Source organism: Chelonia mydas, chromosome 15, assembly GCF_015237465.2.
Source record: "Chelonia mydas isolate rCheMyd1 chromosome 15, rCheMyd1.pri.v2, whole genome shotgun sequence".
Lineage (NCBI taxonomy): Eukaryota > Metazoa > Chordata > Testudines > Cheloniidae > Chelonia > Chelonia mydas.
The window spans coordinates 6057587-6077187 of NC_057856.1; the positions used below are offsets into that span (position 1 = coordinate 6057587).

Genomic DNA, 19601 nt, shown 5'->3' on the forward strand with positions numbered 1-19601 from the left:
ACAATAGCAAAGCAGTGTGACACGACCCGCCGGATCGGCAGGTAGCGATTGATCCAGCGGGGATCGATTTATCGCATCTAGTCTAGACGCAATAAATCGACCCCTGACTGCTCTCCCGTCAACTCCTGTACTCCAGCGCTGCAAGAGGCAAAGGCAGAGTTGACGGGGGAGCAGCAGCAGTCGACTCACCGTAGTGAAGACATCGCGGTGAGTAGGTCTAAGTACGTCGACTTCAGCTACGTTATTCAAGTAGCTGAAGTTGCGTAACTTAGATCAATTTCCCCCCCACCCCTAGTGTAGACCAGGGCTAAAGGACACCCCAAGTTAGAGGGCAGAGGTGACACAGCTACTACCTAGTCTAGATTGTACTTTGGATATGTCACATGGGACCATTGCTGGGGTCTGTACTGGGACCGGTGCTGGGGTCAGTGAGAATTTTGCCATTAACCTCAGGAGGAACTGGAGTGGGCCCTAATTGACTTGTACAAGGTTGCACAGTGCATGTGTGGTAGAGCTGGGGATGGAACCCAGGAGTCCCAGCTCCCAGTCCAGTGCCTTAACTACAAGATCATCCTTCTTCTCTTAAATTCAGACCAAAAGCAATTAAAATATCCCACCTGGAAGTCTAACATGTTGGCTGACATTTATTTATGACAGAATCATTTTTACATGCCAGATTTGTGTATATACAAACCATAGACATCCTGGAGAGGTTGTTTGTCTGGTTGAAGTGAAGACACCCTAGATAGCTGAGGTCCAAGGGGAAATGTCTACAATGTTGGGAAGAGAGAGCAAGGGGAAAGGATGGAACTAATTTATTTCTTGCTCTTCTTGCCTTTTCCCTTCTTCTTTCTCTTTGATTTTAAGAGTGACCTGACCAAGTAGCCCTTCCAGAAGGCCTGAATGTGGATGGCAGCACGGACCATGATAGCCAGTTCCCTCTCAGCTCTTTCCTTCTTCTCTTGGGATAGCCTCCTCTCCTCCTTGATCTGGGAATACTCTTGTTCAAGCACAGCATACTTCTTCTTCAGCTCAGCGAGCTGGGCCTTCTCTTCAGTATAGACAGCATCGACTTCCTCATACTCAGTCTGGTAGGACAGCAAACACCAGATTTATAAATGACATTCATAATATCACCCTACATTTAGTATAGGTAGCATTTTTCCAGAAGGGTTCCAAAGAGCTTTACAGACTGTATACGAATAGGGATTGTTTCATCCATCATAAATGCGTGCAGGGTCACTTGCAGCCCTTATTCTTTTCATCTCTTGGGATGGAATTTTCAAAGAGGTCTAAAAGGAGGTGCCCAACTCCAGTGGGAGCTGGGTTCCCAATTCCTTTAAGCTTCTTTAAAAACTGCAGGCATGGTTCCAATTGTTACCATCCATTGCCTTGCAGGCCAGGCAACAATACTCTCAACTTATTAAGCAACTTTTTATCTATGGTATAAACACAATCATCTGGATGATGGTGGTTTATTGTCATTATAACCCATCTGTAGGGATGAAAATAAGCAGTATGGAGATAGCCTGCTTGCATGACAGGGCAAGGGGAACCAGCAACATTTGTGTGTCAGACCTACCAATCCCAATTTATCAAATTCTGCCTCTGCTCTCATGATGATGGCTTCATGAGCAGCCAGGAACCAGCAGGGCTTGGTGCCACAAGCCATCATGTTCTGAGCTCATTTCTGCTTCCGATTACAAGGTTGACAAGGCAGGGACCTACTATTAAGGCCAATCAGCAACAATTTTTCAGGTCCCTCTCCTTAGGCCCTTGCTTTGCTGTTAACCAAGCACCCTGTCTTGATCTGGATAACGAAGGAAACATCCACTAAAATGCCAGGAACATGAGAGGAAATAGTGGCTTCTGGGAGGGGTTAGGCAGTGTGGACGTGATTCTAAGACTGTTAAGCTTAATATGGAAGATAGACAATGATGGATTTGCTGTCACTCTCCAGACTCTGAACTACTTGACTAACAAGTTAGTAGAGATGTGGAAAGAGCACTTGGTTTGTACACTAGGTGGAGCCAGTAGGGCTGAGGAAACAAACATAACAATTCCATCCAGCACACTGAGGAAACAATCATCCAGTGCTAGAACAGGATAGGATTTTGCAGCTGACATGACCCTTCTCAACAATGCCTATACAGCAGAGAGCAGCTGAACGCAAAAGCAGGGCAGAAAAATGGTTACTTGCCTGATAGTAACTGTGGTTCTTCTTTGAAATGGCTTGTCTGGGTACATCACATGCACCCCTTGCGTGGGATCCACATGGACAAGCCCTCTCGAAGAAGAACCAACTGTCTTGACGACTGAGAGTACCTGTTTTTCTCCCATGTCAGCATCATATTTCTGGATCCAGTTCTCGATTTCCATCTCCACTTTGTATTTCTTCTAAAATAAATGACACAGGAAAAAATGACATTTACAGGCAGCTGAATATAGAAATATAACATGCAGTATGCTGGGATGAAAGGAGCTGTTGATTTGAATCCCAGCAGCTAGTATGCTTGTGATGCCTGCTCCTTTTGGAAAGGTGCTTCAGTCCGAGATGTCTTTGACTCTGGGCCTCTAATGGAGAGCAGACATCATTCACCTATAGAATATGGGCATGCTTGGTCTACAGCAAGTGGCTGGGATTCAGTTGCAGCACAGAGAGACTATACTGATTATAATGATGGGTGCGGTTAAAATACAGAAATATTTTGGACTGTTGGAAAATGAGCTAAAAATGACTTAACCTCACTGTGTGGTGGAATCCTAGAGAGTTACTGAATGGTTTCCTTCAAGCTGATGGTACCTGCACTCTGTAGAACCACTCAGATTTTAAGGCCAGAAGATTATCTAGTCTGACCTCCTGTATATTACAGGGCAGAGAATTTCACACAGTTAAGCTTACCCAGTCACTGTTGAGAGACCCAGTTCCCTATCTGACCACCACCTCTTCTGATGGATGGGATAAGAGCCACGTTTTTGGCAGGCCCTGATGACCAGCTCCTGCCTTCATGTGAGGTGGACTGGCCTATGACTGGTCCAAGTTCTTCACACATGAATTCCTCAATCCAATTAAAACATTGGGTCATAGGAGAATAGAGCACATAGGAAGGGAAAGGAGACTTCAGTGGTGAGAAAGTGTGTTCTTTGTCTTCCCCTATTCCCTCAGCATGTATAATTGATTGAGCTGAGCAGCTTTTAACAGAAAGCAGAGAAATGACCTGCAGTGAATTTGAGCTGGATGACAAAGCAGGCCTAATAATGGATGGGGCTGCTTGGATTTCATACTGCTTTGTAAACTTTCATTTGACACTACCCCTACACTATAAAACCTTATTCTACCTTGGACTGTACAGTGTTTTGAAAGAGCTAGAGAAGATATATAACGTAAACATCCTTTAAGTAGATGTGTTCTGCCTGCAAATTGGTCTCTCCCTATTTGGACTGAGAACTGATTAGAAAAGAAAAGGTGACATTTTTTAACGCTATAGATTTTTCCTGCACAATTCTGCCACTCTCCAGCAGGAACATTTTGGGGCTATGAATTCTGACTGCTTCATTAACCTACTAGAGCACTGTCTCATCTGTGCTATATATTGAAAGTGTTTTCAGAGGCAGCTTGGCATCCAGTATGTACATGTCTGGTGGGAGCTATAGGTAACTACGAATAAGACCCTTTGCTGGTGGGTTGCTGTGATGCTGCTTTCCAGTGAAATCAGTGGCATGTAAGACCATAGCTGATATGCTCAGCTGCACAGCAGATACATTCTGCCAGGAATGTCTGTTAGCAGTTAAGTGGTTAAGGTTAGCAAACAATATGAAGAACTCACAGCACTTTAACAGGTCTGCTTGCTTCTCTAGAACTCCCCTCCCTCGGTACCTTTCTGAGAGCCAGCTCAGAGTCTCTATTGTCTATGATGAGAACATTGAGCTGTGCTCTTAGCTGATGTATATCTTGCTGTATCTTGGCACACTTTCCCTGGGAACTTCGCAGCTCCCCTTTTTGGAGTTTCTCTGCTTCCTGCTTGGTGCGTTGGATGTGGCTTTCAGAGTACTTCTCCAGATGAAGTAAGTGGCTTTTGAGATCCTTGATTGCAGCATTCTTTTTCATAATCTAAACCCAGGAAAAAGAAGCACCATAAGGAACTGCAGGGTAGGTCAAGGGGTTTTCAGATCAAACCTACAGGAGAATTAAGGCTTAGTTACAAAGACACCAGTGTCCTAAAATAAGTAACTACATTCCAGTGACAGCGAGCACACTGCATTTGCACAGAACTCTGAAATCATTACTGGTGCAACTCCCAATGACTTCAAAGGGAGCAGAGTTAGGCCAATACTGATGCTCAGTCTACACTAGAGCTTACTACAGTCTAACTTACGTTGTTCAGGGGCGTGAACAATCCACACCCCTGAGCGATGTAAATTACAGCATCCTAAGCGCTGGTGTGGACAAGCATAACTACCACCTCTCACAGAGGTGGATTTATTTTGCCAGTTAGAGAGTTCTCTCTGGTTGGCAATGAGTGTCTTCACCAGATGTTCTGCAGCTGCGCCGCTGTAGTGCTTCTAGTGTAGACAAGCGCTGAGTGAAATCCCCACCCTCACTGACTCTTTTGTTGGTAGTTTAGCAGACAGGCCAAGGAGTGAATGGGCAGCACTGAAGAACACTGGCTGTGCATCACAGGGAAGCTGGCACAGCTGCTATCCATGCTGGACCTGATCCAAAGCCCTTTGAAGTCAGTGGAAAGACTCCTACTGAATTCAGTGAGCTTGGGATCAGGCTTATTGTGCCTGTTCTGTGGCCAGACCGGGCAACTAGTCCTATTGGCTGTCTAGAACAGACAAAAATACAGTACAGACAAGTGAAATGTATTTCCTTGCTAGCATTGGGCAAACTGCTAAACTGCACTTAAAAATCATGAGTGTATTGAATTACCAGCATGCCTGACCCGAGCTTGAAAATTAGAACCCATCCCCTGATGCCTCAGTTCCTCTGTAGATACCCCCCAAGTGCAAAAAAAGGATGATTATCTTGCCTGACCTACTGCCTTGCTAAGTACACTTTGTCCCCAATCATTCAATTGGACCTTGTGGCTTGTGCAGAGCCCCACTGAAGTTAATGGGGCTCTAAATGAACGCAGGGTCTGCCCACATGGATCCGATTGCAGGATTGTAGCCTTAAATTGTAAAAAAAAACAAAACTAGGTGCTACTCCTAATAGATCCCTATCAAAGCATCACAGAAATGTACCAATTCAAGCCCAAAAGCTACTCAGCTACGCTTCCCTGCAATGATGATAATGAAAAATCTGACCTATCACTTACCCCACAAATATATTTCTCACTCCAGATGAGTGGTTGGATAGACTTTTGCAAGGCTCTATTTACAGATTACACTGGATGTCAGATCATTGTGCTGGATTAATAGATTACGCTGGATCTTAACTGGTTTTGGTCTAATTAAAGACTACAAGAGTATTGCTATTTTTATTGTACTCTTAATTAATTTTAAAAGAAAGAGATTAAAATGACTTTTTAATTAATCCCTTCTCTGAGCAATGAGAATCATGAGTGCTGCATAATGAACATCCTCATGTCAAATGGCCTGGCTAGAATAGCTGTTCAATGTTCTTCCTCAGAGCATGTGTATTTACCTTATATTTGGAAAGTCAAGCAGAAAGAGAAGTGGTTTTGGTTGGCATGCACGTGTGTGTGTGTGTGTTGTCACCCATTGATTGGAATGCAGTAACGGACATTTAGATTGTGGTTTTAAATAGTCACTGTGGAAGTCTTTTGGACAGAAAGGAGTAATTTGGAAACTGCTCCCAGCATTAAAACAAACTTAATATACATATATGTTCCAGAAGTTTAGTAAAAATGTTGGGATTTTTCTCCGAGGCCTTTTCCACTTGGTTCCCAAGAAATTAACTCAAATCTGGACTCATCACTAAGGGTTTTTTTTAACTGACACACAGCAACACTACGCTGAAGTGATCAAGCTCAAATGCAATGGGGTAGGTATGGAGGTTTACCACAGCTCCAAAGCACATAATAATAAATCACATTATACACATATTTGAAAACAAACTAACGAATGTGCATTACATTTTACATTGCATCATGATTTATAATTGGCTTACTAATTTTTGTAACCAGCCCCTGTACAGATCCAGAACTGCTAGTAAGCAAAGCTGCAGCTGTAAACTTATCACACATCACTCTTCTTACTATGTCTTTATCTACTAACTACATGTTGTTTACAAAAAGAAAAGGAGTACTAGTAGCACCTTAGACACCAACCAATCTATCTGAGCATAAGCTGTAGCTCACGAAAGCTTATGCTCAAATAAATTGGTTAGTCTCTAAGGTGCCACAAGTCCTCCTTTTCTTTTTGCGAATACAGACTAACACGGCTGCTACTCTGAAACATGTTGTTTACAAGCCCACTTGTGAACTTATGCTTTGTCCATTGCTAATCTGTTTCCTTACTTCAGTTTTCTTTCATTGTTTATGCAAGGCCTACAAGATAGACTGGTACTTAGGGTTGCCAGGCATCCGTTTTCGACCGGAATGCCCGGTCAAAACGGGACTCTGGCGACTCCGGTCAGCACCGCTGACCAGGCTGTTAAAAGTGGTTGGTGGTGCAGTGGGGCTAAGACAGGCTCCCTCTGTCTCCCAGAAGAAGCTGGCATGTCCCTATGGCCCCTAGGTGCAGGGCTGATCAGGGAAGCTCCGTGCACTGCCCCCACTCCGAGCACTGGGTCTGCAGCATCAATTGGCCGGGAACCTGAGCCCACTCCTGCACTCCGAACCTCTCGGCTCCAAGTCTGGAGCCCCCTCCTGCATCCCAAATCCACCATCCCCGGCCCCACCCCACAGCCTGCACCCCCAGCCAGAGCCCTCACCCCCTCCCATACTCCAACCCCCTGCCCCAGCCCGGAGCCCCCTCCTGGACCCTGAACCCCACATTTCTGGCCCTACCCTGGAGCCTGCACCCCCAGCTGGAGACCTCACCCCCTCCTGCACCCCAACTCCCTGCCCCAGTCTAGTGAAAGTGAGTGAGGGTGGAGGAGAGCGAGCAACGGAGGGAGGGGAGATGGAGTGAGTGGGGGTGGGGCCTCGGAGAAGGGGTGGGGTGGGGGCAGGGCCTCTGGGGAGGGGTGGGGCAGGGCAGGGCTGGGGCAGGGACGTTCGGTTTTGTGCGATTAGAAAGTTGGCAACCCTACCAGTATCCCATATGAAAATGGAAATGACTAGTTAAATAATTAGGGAGGAAGGAATAGTTTGTGTATACGGCAACGATGGACTGGAAGTCAGGAGATCGGGGTTCTTGTCTTGGCTCTGCCCACCAACCTGTAGTGTGATCTGAGCCTCATTTTCCACAGCTGTAAAATGAAGAAACAATACTGCCTCAGAAGATTGTGAACCTTAGGGCCAGATCCTTGTAGGTATTTTGGGGAATACCCAGGGGTGAAAGTAACTTAAGGGACTTACCGGTACGCAGGACTCGGGTCCTGAGCAAGATTGGCAGGGGGAGCTCAACCGGAATGGGCAGCGGATCGGGCAGAAGGGGCGAGGCCTTTAAATCCCCGGGCCCTTTAAATCACCACCAGAGCCCTGGGTCTCCTGGCTGCCGCCGCTACCCTGAGGCTCTGGCGCTGATTTAAAGGGCTCCAGGCTCTGGCTGCGTTAGCGACAGCCGGGAGACCCGGGCCCTTTAAATCACCGCCGGAACCCCCTGGTAGTGGTAGCGGCGGCTGGGAGCCCCGGGGCTCTGGTGGCGATTTAAAGGGCCTGGGGCTCCAGCCGTTGCCAGGAACCCTGGGTCTTTAAATTGCTGCCACTACCCCAGGGCTCTGGCGGCAATTTAAAGGGCCCGGGGCTCTGGCCACTGCCGGGAGCCCAGGGCCTTTTTAAATTGCCAGCTGGGGAAGCTGCCTCCTGCCGGTACGGTTTACTTTCACCTGAATACCTTTGGGGATGTGGGCCTTAGTTCATTAATGTTCATGAGGTAAAGAGAGATACTATGATGAAGGCCATAGAAAATGCCTGTAACGAATATGTTAAATAGTGAATGTGGAGTCAGTATTAAAAATGGATTTTTTAAAACAGTTTTTTAGAACTGCCTGTCACTGTTTCACTATCCAGTTACAGGGAATGGTGCTAGTGCTTCTCAGTGAGAGCTGACATTATGGCCCTATGAGGGGCCTTTGTGACTCCTTCTTTGCCACGGTGGCCAATTAGAAGATATAGACCACATATCAGCAGGCCGCACCCTGGTTCCCTTATGGATTTGCACAATGCCCTTCCTTTAGCTATTGAATGGTTCAGACACATTGACTAACATGCTTGACTTCACTGTCACTTTAACTTCAATCACAACTGAGCTGGCCAATGAAGATGGCCTCAAAACATGCTAGAACCATGTTTGAAAGCCTCTATCTAAATATGCAGTGATTCATTTTAATTATATTTAGAATGTAACATCTATTTCTAATTCAGAAAATGTTTTAAGAAATATTTCAGCGACTTCCACTTTATGAGAGGCAACAGATTATAGTTTAGTTTACTTGCCTTTCCTTCAATGATCTTCCCCTCTAGCCTGAAATGTTTAGTCTTACTACCACTGTACCTCATCGTCTCGACTCTGGATTGCCGCTGCAAGTTCTGCCTCTAAAGCTGCGATGGTTTCAGTATTTTTCTTATCCCGGAGGGAGATTTCTTCCATGAATTGAATCTTTTCTTGTTCTTCTAAGGGACTAGTCAGGAGTTTCTCAAACAAGAATCCCCGGAACACTGAAAGGTTTTTAATAAACATTTCAGCTGATAAATCCCTAGCATAGGCCTCATCTCTCACGGCTTGAGAAGCTAGCGGGTCAGCCTGAAAGAGTCTCAGAATATTTCTGATAGAGCTTTTTACAGCTTGCTGATGCAACTGAAGACGGCGGATTTGTTCCTCAGTTCCTACAAGGTCCCCTCTTCCATCTTCCTGCTTCAGGAGACCTTCACTTTGAAGCTGGGAAAGTAGCGCTTCCATGTTGTTTGAAAGTTGCTCATGCTCCTTAAAGGTATCCATGAGCTCAGATCCCAGTATAGTGCTTAAGCCATCCAGAAATTCAGTAATGTGAGTGATCAGACTGATCAGTTCTACCTTAAAGATGGTCTCATCCAAAACAGATATGATCCTCTTCGTCTCAACAGTGGTAAGTTTTGAACGACCTGGATCCAAGAGCTTTAGGGGGCTTGTTTTGATCGCTGACTTTTTTGGAGTCTGACTGTTTCCCACGGAGGACTTGCTGCTTGAATCAGTAGACTCATATGGCAACTGAAGCATGGTAGCTACCTCTGTTGCCATGTTCTCAGCCAAATACTTACAAGTTGAGGGTTCTAAAGTGAAAGGGAGCAAAAATCTTCTATATGGGTAGAGTCACAGAGGACATCTCAATCAAACAACATCTAGATCCCCCCAGTGCTTCAACTGCATGCTCTTCTTTTGCAAAACTTACCTTTAAAAAGTTTGATTTCAGCATTAGCAACACAATATAATTTGGTAAAAATTGAGAATGTTACATTATAGTGGGGCTGTCTCTAGGTTTAAAAGCACATTCAGGATATTGGGTCCTTACACCTAAGACAGCCTGTCTCTGTGTTGGAGGTGAAACTATATGTTAAGCCTCAGTGGCACTGAGACAGAGTGATGAGCTATTTGTTCCCCATGCTGAAAGGTGGAGGGAAAGCTCCTGAGAAGAGACTGGGATGGTGGTGGGGATCCCTGGTTTCTAGGAGATGGGGGGAAGCTCTTCAGTCTCTCGGGGTCTGGATAAAGAGGCTTCCTGGTCTCTCTGAAGGTGGGTTGAACAGGGGCTGGACTTTCTGAGCACATGGCCAAGTTGGGCTGTGTGTGTGGGGGCGGGGGGGGGGTGTCCTGATCTTTTTGAAACGGGAGCAGGTTGGGAGGGGGGTGTCTGGGTCTCTCTTGGGGGGGTGCTGGCCTCTCTGGGGGTGGGATCAGACTGTGGCGAGGGGCTCCCCAGTCTCTTTGGAGGGGGAAGGGGGAGAAGGGTGAAAGGGCTTCCCTGTCCTCCTGGGGGTCCCTCAAGGATGGGGGGGGAGGCTCCCCGGTCTCGGGGGGGTCGGGCTGGGGATAAGAGGCTTCGGTCGGGGGCCGGGCTCCCCATCTCCCGGGGGAGGTTCTGCTCACATCAAAGCCGCCGCCGCCGCCGCCTCCCTTCCCATCTGTTTTCAGCGTGTCTCTGTTGCTAGGTTACCCATTCACTAACCTTTAACCCCAAACACAGAAGGCGGGGACAGAGCCTCACTGAGTCTCTCCCCCCTCCGTAACCAATCGCCGCCCTTGCTTGGCACGCTTAGTCCCGCCCCTTCCTTCTCCAGAGAAAGGCGGGGTCTCCAGTATGTGCCTAGCCTTCTGACCAATCAAAAACATCACCGCTCACCTCTACTTTGATGGGCGAGACCTCCATCCAATGGGAGGACAAAAAGGGAGAAACCCGGATCCCCTTCCGTGCACCGCGATAGTTGAAGGGCGGGGCAGAGAGGGCGCCAAGGGGCGATTGGCGGCTCTCTGGGATGGGGGAGCTACCAGAAGGCAGCCTGGCGGGAGGCGGCCAATGGGCGGTGCCGGTGGGCGGGGCTCGGCTCGGCTCGGCTCTCAGTCAGCGGCTGACGGAGGCGAGTTGCCGCGGCGGCTGGGGGTAGTTTGGCGGGTTCGGTTCTGTTGCTGGACTCGCCGGCTGAGGCTCAGGGCTCCCCGGGCGGCGGGGGCGTGAACCTTGGCTCCCGCGCGCGGGGCTCGCTTGGGCTGGGCGCGGCGTGAAAAGTCCTCGTGAAAAGTGCACAAGGGTCGCCGGGGACGCGCGGGGAGGGCGTCGCTGAGGGGGGGCTCCCGCCAGGCGTGTGTGTGTGTGACAGAGGGGGGGGCCCTGTAGGGCTCGTGCAGGGCGCGAGGGAGTTGCTGGGGCTGGTGCGGAGTCAGCTCGGTGGAGGTGATCCCTGTGACTCTCCTCGGCAAGGTGCAAAGCAGCACACCCCACCCCCCGTACCGTGCTGCTCTCTGGCTGGTGCACAGCTACCCGGAAACGCACATTTGCACTTTTTGTCCTGGGAACTTGTTACTGTTTGTGTGAGCTGACCCGGCCTTTCCTCCCCCGCAGCCCCAGCCGTCACCGTGACTTACCCGCAGCCTCAAAAAACGAAGCAAACCGCAACAACGTTGAGGGGCGGCATCATTAGTAAGGCACTTTTAGGGTAACTTCTGGATTCTTCTTAGGAATTCACAAGTGTTGTAGTAGAGGAAAAGTGTGCGTGCACACTCATCGGACTCCAGTTTTCCCATTTCCCCCCTTGGAGTCCGGAGCTTTGAGATGGAAGAACAGAATAGTTTTGGATTTGAAGCCATGTGTGACAGTGTTATGTTAACTATATATATGTAGCTCCTGCCTATTCTTTATTATTAATAAACATTGTGGGATTTGCCTAGAATTATTTTCCTTCTGTTCTAAATTAAATCATGAGTATTGCAGCTAAGATCATGAGTATTGTGGTTACAGATAAGTAGCTCAAGTTAGATAAAGTTTTTTGTTTTAATAGCCAGTGGCTGGATATAAACTTATGTTGCTAGTGCATTTACTGTTCTGCACCACTCTTTGCAAACAGCTTGACAGATTCTTTTTTGGCCTGAGATCCCCTGGAAATGGGTGTATCTTTCTACATATTTTTAAGTCTAGAAGATGCACCTGATGCAGGACTTTCTGAGGAATATTTTTGATAAAGTGTTTTTGAAAGGTGAACTACAAAAGACATTATTTAAAGTTCTTGGAAGAGGAGCCTGAAAGGAAATAGTATGGATGACGACGTTCCCCTCATTCTCACTTTGGATGAGAGTGGAAGCAACACTTCGACACCCAACGAGCAGCTGGATCGGGAGGACCTGCCCAATGAAAGTAAGACCACTTTATGTTTTTTTGGAGCACACAGTTTATTTTCAGTCAGCTGCTGTAATTGGGTTTGAGGGGTAGGTCCCTGTCCGTCCGTCCCCCCAATCCGTAGCAGTTGCTCTGTATTCTTACCAAAAAAATTAATCACTCGCAGTATTAGGAGTAGCCTCAAAAAAGCCTATTAGGAAATTTTTTATTGTTTACTCAAAACTCTCAGAACTTTAGTGAATGTCTTGGGTGATCAAGGAGTAGATTTGGTCTTTATATGAGTCTGTGTGTCATGCAGCCTCTGATACTTTCAGGTAATAAATTGGGACTTTCTTGCCCATAAATTTAAGTTTCCGTTTCCATATCTCTGCTCCAGAGTCATGCCTTTTCTTGGCACTCACACGATGTGCCATGCCATTGGACCAGGCTGACACACAGCAGTTGCAATCATGTCATTTGACGTTTGCCCAGGAACATAAGGTCCTCATCTGTAGCTGCTGTCTTTATTTTTCACTCTTCTGGTTCCAGTCAAGAAATGGATACCTCTTGATGCAATAAGGAACCTAAATAAAGGATTTAGGAAGCATCTTATCTTAAACATCTAATACACTTTTGAATAAAAATTAGCTCTCTCCCAATTAGCCACAGTTATTTGGTAGCTTAATTGGTTTATGACAGGAAGAAAGAAAAACTCACAAAGTCATCACTGTGTATTTAATTTTCTGCTATCTTTAAGCTCTCTTTCATTGTGAGGTGACATCTCGTGTTCCTACATACTTAATCACGACTAATTTTTTTCTCAAATTTCCTATCACCAAATTTATTTTAACAATCACTCCCATTAAATAAAGAAATGTCTTTTGACTTCTACATGAGTCCAGGAGACTGGACAAGTTTTGAGATGCCTCTTCTACTTCTTCTTGCAGTTCAAATAAAGAAATTAATCAGACCAAATAATCGTACTTATAGCTGGGGACCCAGTATTCTAAGCTGTAACAATTTTTTAGTCCCTGGCTTGCAGTCACATCTGTTCCCTTAATTTCCTCTTCCTTTACTCTCCTGAACTTGAACCCTCTGTTTCTGAGTGCATTTTGAGATTTCTCCTTTGGCTAGGCTGCTTGAGTTCTCTTTCTGTAAATCTTGCTTCATTCCTGCTCTGCACAGGTCTGTTGTCTCAACTTAAATTTACTTCCCTGGTTGTTTTTGTTTGGTTTTTTTTTTTGCGGGGGAGAGGGGTTGGGGTTTTATTTTATTTTTTTTAAATAGAGGAGATAATGCTGCTTCTGCCTGTTGGCTTGTTTGTATCCCTTCCTGTGACTGACTACTTTTGTTTGTTTGTTTTCTCTGCAGAAGAAAGTATGTATCTGTGGGTCTTAGTGTTAGTTTAAAACCAATAATACTGGAACAAAGCAAAAAATTGAGAATAAGCATTTTTTATTAAATAAAAAATGAAGATACCCCACATTTAATTTTTAAGTGTATAAAACTTTGGGGATGAGTTCTATGGAACCTACAGGTCCCCCAGGCCTCCTGAGAACTCATACTGTTGTGCTTTAGATGAGACCAATTTTTTTATATTAAAGAAAAACTATTTTAAATTGATTAAAAATAGATAAAATTGACCCATAATTTGCTTTAAAAGCAAACATTAATGCTCCATTCTTGTTATCTGTAGTATGTGCACGAGCTTCTGTACCCATGCAGAACCCCATGAAGTCAGTTGGACTCTGCACATCCTGATTGCAGAGTCTGCGCACTATCGCTTATAGGATCAGGACCTAAGGCATAAAGTCCATGAAGGGCTTGAAAAGTCTGTTTAACCCTGGCAAGTGGGAAGCTTAACCTGATGAGGGAAGGGACTTACATCATCATTTACTGCAGAAAATTCGGTTTTCATTAAAAAAATATTCTAGCCCCTATGACTGCAAAGAGAATTGTGAAATATGATATAGTCTTGTTTCTCTGAGTCTACAGACCACTCTAGTGCCTGCCTTTGCTGCTGCTCAGCTTTTTCCAGTGAGTAGGCGAGTGAAATCAATAACACTAGTTAGTTTCACAGCTGTTCTTCAGAACCCTGTTGATAACTCTAAAGTTGACTAGAGATGTCTGTTTCACTTTATGGATGCTTGGGGAAAGCTGTGAGTAGAAGCAATCACTATTCACAGGGAAAGAGGACCAAAAAAAGGAAAGAGGTCTTTTGTTTCCCTCCTTGTTTTCTGCTCCCTGCTTTCTTTTCAGTCTCTGTCCACCTCCATGAGTGAATTTAGTTCTAGCAACATTAGCAAAACTAATAGAATTCTGAGGAATTGCATGACAAGGCCTACTTGTCATTGATTCTGATCTCAGATTTCTAAGGGCCTGTCTGTAGTGTAAAGACAACCATGTTGGGGGGCTCAATTACTTTATAGTTTGTCTTTCAAAACAGTGGTTCTCAGCCTCTTCTAAATTGGGACTGTCCCTTACAATGTAGACAGCAGTCCTGGACGTTCCCACTAACTCAGTGGTTCTCAAATTTTTGTACTGGTGACCCCTTTCACATAGCAAGCCTCTTAGTGTGACCCCCCTGTCAAGGTTCCTTCCCTACTCTGAACTCTAGGGTACAGATGTGGGGACCTTATTTTTACCAGCTTAGGTTAAAACTTCCCCAAGGTACAAACTATTTTACCTTTTGCCCTTGGACTTTATTGCTGCCACCACCAAGCGTCTAACAAATATATAACAGGGAAAGAGCCCGCTTGGAAACGTCTTTCCCCCCAGAATCCTCCCAAACCCTACACTCCCTTTCCTGGGGAAGGTTTGATAAAAATCCTCACCAATTTGCATCGGTGAACACAGACCCAAACCCTTGGATCTTAAGAACAATGAAAAAGCAATCAGGTTCTTAAAAGAAACATTTTAATTGAATAAAAAGTAAAAGAATCACCTCTGTAAAATCAGGATGGTAAATACCTTACTGGGTAATCAGATTCAAAACATAGAGAATCCCTCTAGGCAAAACCTTAAGTTACAAAAAGACACACAAACAGGAATATACATTCCATTCAGCACAGCTTATTTTATCAGCCATTTAAACAAAACAAAATCTAACGCATATCTAGCTGGATTACTTACTAAGTTCTAAGACTCCATTCCTTTTCTGTTCCTGGCAAAAACAACACACAGACAGAGCAAACCTTTGTTTCTCCTCCCCTCCCCCTCCAGCTTTGAAAGTGTCTTATCTCCTCATTGGTCATTTTGGTCACATGCCAGGGAGGTTATCCTAGCTTCTTAACCCTTTACAGGTGAAAGGATTTTAAAGGTGTTTACCCTTCCCTTTATATTTATGACACCCCCCCCCAATAAATTAAAAATACTTTTTTATATATTTAACACCATTATAAATGCTAGAGGCAAAGCGGGGTTTGGGGTGGAGGCTGACAGCTCACGACCCCCGCATGTAATAACCTTGCGACCCCCTGAGGGGTCCCGACCCCCAGTTTGAGAACCCCTGCTCTAACTGTATGGATAGAGCAGGGTGGTTGCAACCTTCTGGCACCTAGCCACAACCTGTAGGTTGAGAATCCTTGTTACAACACTTCAGTTTTACTGTGTAGTAAATACTGTGTAGTATTACATGGGATATCTCCATGGTTTGGGAGTATGGGTTAAACCTTGTTATAGTTCTGATCTGTCCCAATGTTGTAGCATAATTCAGGTATGTAGGTGCAACACAGGTGCCATCTACTTTACAACACAGAACCATGGTTTATCTGTTTTAGGCCCTTGTTTAACTCTTTTAACTTGGGGACATGTTTAACTCCGTTGCACCTGGGCCTTCAGACGTGGGGGGTTTTTTGGTAGTGTTGATAGTCCGTAAAAACTAGACTGCAATATTTTGTAAGTAGCTACATGCCAATTTTCTCAAAACCATGGTACAAAGTAAAATCGTAACTTGAATACAGGGGTGTGTTTCTTAAAATTGTTGCAGGAGGGGTGGGCGGGAGGGACCTTTTATTAAGAAAATTAAATGAGGAGACAGAAACTAGATTTCCTTTTTCAAATAAGAATTTAAAGACAAATTGTCTCCTGGTCTATTTAATTTTTTAAACACTGAATACAGGAAGGCACTTCTGTGAGGAGTACATAAAAGGTTTATAATGACTGAGATTAAGGAAGGCAGGGTTTTATATTGTACTGAAGTATCATGTCTTCTAGGATGCTATCACTTTTCTGCCTCACCAGATTGTCAGAAGTTTGCAAAGCTGACTAGAATTTTGATCCTAATGGATGCAGTAGTGAGGTTTTCCCACAATGCAGACAGCAGTCTGAACAAAAAGAATTGCGAGGCTTGATAGTAAGTTCTTCAAAACTCCAGCAGTCAAAGGAGACTGAGAGGGAGAAAAGTGCTGTCATCACATGAGTCTGTTGCTTAAAGAAATTATGTTGCCCTTCCCTAGCACATCTTATTTGAGGATCTCAAAGCGCTGAATAAATGCTAATTAAGCTTCACAACCCCTTTGTGAGTTAAATGAGTGTTGTTACCCTCATTTTACTGTGGGGAAAACTAAGACACAGGAATTAAGTGACCTTATTCAAAGTTACACAGTCAGTCACTAACAGTGGTGGGGAAAAAATAGCCCAGGACCGCCTGACTTTTAGTTCCCTGTTTTAAACACTTGGCTGGCCTAGTGGAAAGAACAGTGGACTGGGGCTCAGAAGATATAGGTTTTAGTCCTGCCTCTGCCATTGTCCTAGTGGGTGAAATTGGGCAAGTAACTTCACTACTCTGTGCCTCAGTTTCTCCATCTGTTAAATGGGGATAATGATACTGCTCTCCTTTGTAAAGCATTTTGAGATCTACTGATGAAAAGTGCTATATAAGAGCTCAATATTATCTTAATTTTAAAAATATTCTTCCATCATATCTCAAAATCTGAGAGACCTTTTTTTATATAAAAGCCACATGTAAAGCCTTGCAGCTCAAGAGAGATGCTGTTTAATACTTGCTTGGAATTATAGGCAATAAATGATGCATACATATGATGATTTACCCCCATGTAAGTTCAGGTTCAAGATATACTCTTCTGTGTGGAAATTCCTGTTGCATCAACTAGGAATGCAGGTCCAGTGCATTCAGAGCAGGACATACAGTACAAATGTTATATAGGCAACCTTGTTGTACTATGTTACCACAGTACTTCCACACTAGTCGATTTATAGCAAATAGGAAAAGTCATTTTTATACTCTGGTTTGAACAAGAAAAACACTGATTGCTACTGAGGCAAAAATAAATTCTAGTAGACGTGTCAGCTGCCACTCTAGGTTTTGAATGAAGCTTCCTGTCTTCAGACAAATGTAATTTTGCAAAAACACTCACACCTTTGCTGAGCCTTTCTAAACTTGGGCTCTACTTAAAGGTGAATCAGAGGAAACTTTAGAAAGCGTGAGCCATTCTGTTCATTTGTAATGGGTGGAAAATAGAGAATTATTACCCAAGCTCGCTTCTAAATGTGTTCTGGGCCACCCTGAAATTTATGGCATAAGACCTGCCAAGGAGGAAGCTACAGATACTTCACTGTGGTGCACAACCCTCTTGCATGAAGATTATAACCGAGGAACTTTGGATTCATAAGAAGCTGTGCTGCAGTACGCACTTCATGAGTGTTCATCGCAGGCCTCAAAGTATTGGAGAAGGTGCTACCCTTCCATAAGTATATGGAAATAAAGGAGTTCTTTTTATCAAGTACTGTCTGGTCTTAATATTAGAAAAATCCCATCAAGGAATTAGGAGAATGTAATGAGGCTTTCAGCAAAGTTGTCAGATGTGCAGTTCACTGATGCTCTGTTCAAATAACTCAGAATGTTTTTAGCGTATAAGCATGGAAGGGCACATCATGTACAATAAACCAGTTCATTTTGAATAGTCTGTCTACGTTGCCACTTGTAGGCACGTGCCCAAAACACTGGGCTAGAATCTAGCCAAGGAATGATTGACATAGTTCTGCTGAAATACACAAGCATTCAGGGATGTGAATATCCACTTGCTGACTCCTATAATCAGCATAAAGCTTGAAGGAACACAAATTTCCTTGTATAAATTCTGGTTCAAGAACATATTTGTGTCATCAGTGAAAGAAAAAGGATTTCCCCCTCATACTTAGCAGGGATACCATATCTGGACAGCTAGTGTCTCTTTCAAAAATATCCTTATCTAATAATGTAACTTTTATAGTTCAGCCAGTGGATGAGAGTTCCCCAGGTGTGAAATTGCACCACATCCTCTGATGTTCCTAGTGGGAATGAGTAGGCAACAGCTTCTTGGCTCTTTTGGAAATACTATAATCTCCAGCAAACTATCTGTGCTTGTGTTAATACTCTGTTCATTGAGGAAACAGATTCCCTGTCAAGGAAGTCTTTGACTTTGCTGGCTTTGAAAGTAAATGGATACTAAATGTTAGTTTTGTGGAAGACTTAGAAACCTTACCAGGAAACGAAGATATTGATCCTCCAAATGGCAGTGAGAGATTTAGAAGATGACATTGCAGACTCAGCACACAGATTATGTGGAAATTGATGACTATGACTAAAGTAATGGGGAAGAAGTGAGGGCAGACAAGGTGGTTGCGTTTGACCTGGTAATTTAAGGGATCTCTGACAGCAGAACCTTAAACTTCCTACGTACCATGCAGTATATTCTCCTACAACATGCCTTCTTGTACCACTGATCTCCTCTTAAATAGCTCCGGTAGTGGTGCTTCAGCTACTTCATTTGGAGATAAATCATGGCTTGAGCACAGGACCGGGAATCAGAATTTAGGAGTGCCAACGCCAGTTCTGCCACAGATTTCTTCTTTGACCTAGGATAAGTCACTTAACCTCTCTGTGCTTCAGTTTTCTCATCAGTAAAATGTGTATTATACCTGCCTCACAGTGGGCCTGGGAAGAGTCATTAGTGTTTTATGAAGGACTTATTTTTTTTGTAGTGCTGAAGTATTTTTATTTTTCTATTTATTTAAGGCTGAGATTTTTTTTTCAAAAGTGCATTGGGAATTAGGCACCAAACTGCCCTTTGACTTTCAATGAGAGGTATCAAACTGATAAAAAATCTCTTCCCAAACTCACAACTGTACAGTCTGAATGTCTGCTAGGGTTTTTGTAATATGCATCTAGCCCAGATAACTTATAATGGAACTCTTCTTCTAGAAGAGCAAGTTGCCCCTGAAAGAAAGCTGTCTCCAGTATGGCTTCCTAAGACAGTGTCTCAGCCTGGGGTTCGTGACCGTAGTGGAGGTCGCAGTGAGGGTTTAGAGGGGTTACAAACACAGTCAGCATTAGATAGCTTTGCGGGACTTCTGGCTTTTGTGCTGCTTCCTGCCAGTTTACATGTTTCAACCCTGGGCAGCGGGGCTGAAGCCAAAGGCCGAGCTAAGATAGGGTAGAGGGTCTCAATTTTTTCAGGTAGCGGGGTTGCCAGCATTAAAAGGTTGAGAAACTCTGCTCTAGGAAATGGAAATTACAGCAAAAGAAATCAGCACACAAAACGTCAGAGTACTGATTTTTCTCTCAGCACTGTTCCCCTCTCACTGTGATTATTGGTGTGATGTGCCCGTGCCCTGTAAACTCAGATGAAGTCTGGAAAGGTTGATTTCCAACTTGCATTCCATTCAGGAGCTACTGTGTGTC

The 19601-nt window shown here is 44.6% G+C and overlaps 2 protein-coding genes across 10 annotated transcripts in view; one reads left to right on the forward strand and one right to left on the reverse strand.

Annotated features, from left to right (window-relative positions):
- Positions 1–626: 626 nt before the first annotated feature.
- IQCD (IQ motif containing D) lies at positions 627–10283 on the reverse strand. Of its 8 annotated transcripts, none has more exons than XM_043529292.1 (5): positions 10198–10283; positions 8629–9383; positions 3878–4111; positions 2201–2397; positions 627–1088 (listed from the first exon to the last, which is right to left on the reverse strand). In XM_043529292.1, exons 2-5 carry the CDS (start codon positions 9349–9351, stop codon positions 1028–1030), a joined length of 1215 nt encoding a protein of 404 aa, XP_043385227.1. In that variant the 5' UTR covers positions 9352–9383; positions 10198–10283; the 3' UTR covers positions 627–1027. The 8 variants fall into 8 exon arrangements, with proteins under 8 accessions (XP_043385227.1, XP_007071956.2, XP_043385225.1 ...); XM_007071894.4 differs by having other exon boundaries at positions 2326–2397; positions 8629–9502; positions 10198–10271; XM_043529290.1 differs by having other exon boundaries at positions 8629–9502; positions 10198–10271.
- A 363-nt stretch (positions 10284–10646) lies between these two features.
- The window catches only part of TPCN1 (two pore segment channel 1), a 68787-nt gene continuing 59832 nt past the window's right edge, over positions 10647–19601 (forward strand). The window contains exons 1-3 of one of the 2 annotated variants that reach the window (XM_043529294.1): positions 10647–10685; positions 11168–11245; positions 11670–11956. In XM_043529294.1, the coding sequence (XP_043385229.1) occupies positions 11857–11956 (100 nt within the window). In that variant the 5' untranslated portion in view covers positions 10647–10685; positions 11168–11245; positions 11670–11856. The other variant, XM_007071895.4, reaches the window with a different exon arrangement.

Bases quoted from the DNA above. Each gene is read 5' to 3' on its own strand.
- IQCD (XM_007071894.4), bottom strand. From the start codon at position 9,351: ATGGCAACAGAGGTAGCTACCATGCTTCAGTTGCCATATGAGTCTACT. The intron at 2,398-3,877 runs GTACCGAGGGAG...CATTTATTTTAG, and splicing joins CTGAGCTGGCTCTCAGAAAG to AAGAAATACAAAGTGGAGAT. The intron at 1,089-2,325 runs GTACTCTCAGTC...CTGTCCTACCAG, and splicing joins CTGACATGGGAGAAAAACAG to ACTGAGTATGAGGAAGTCGA.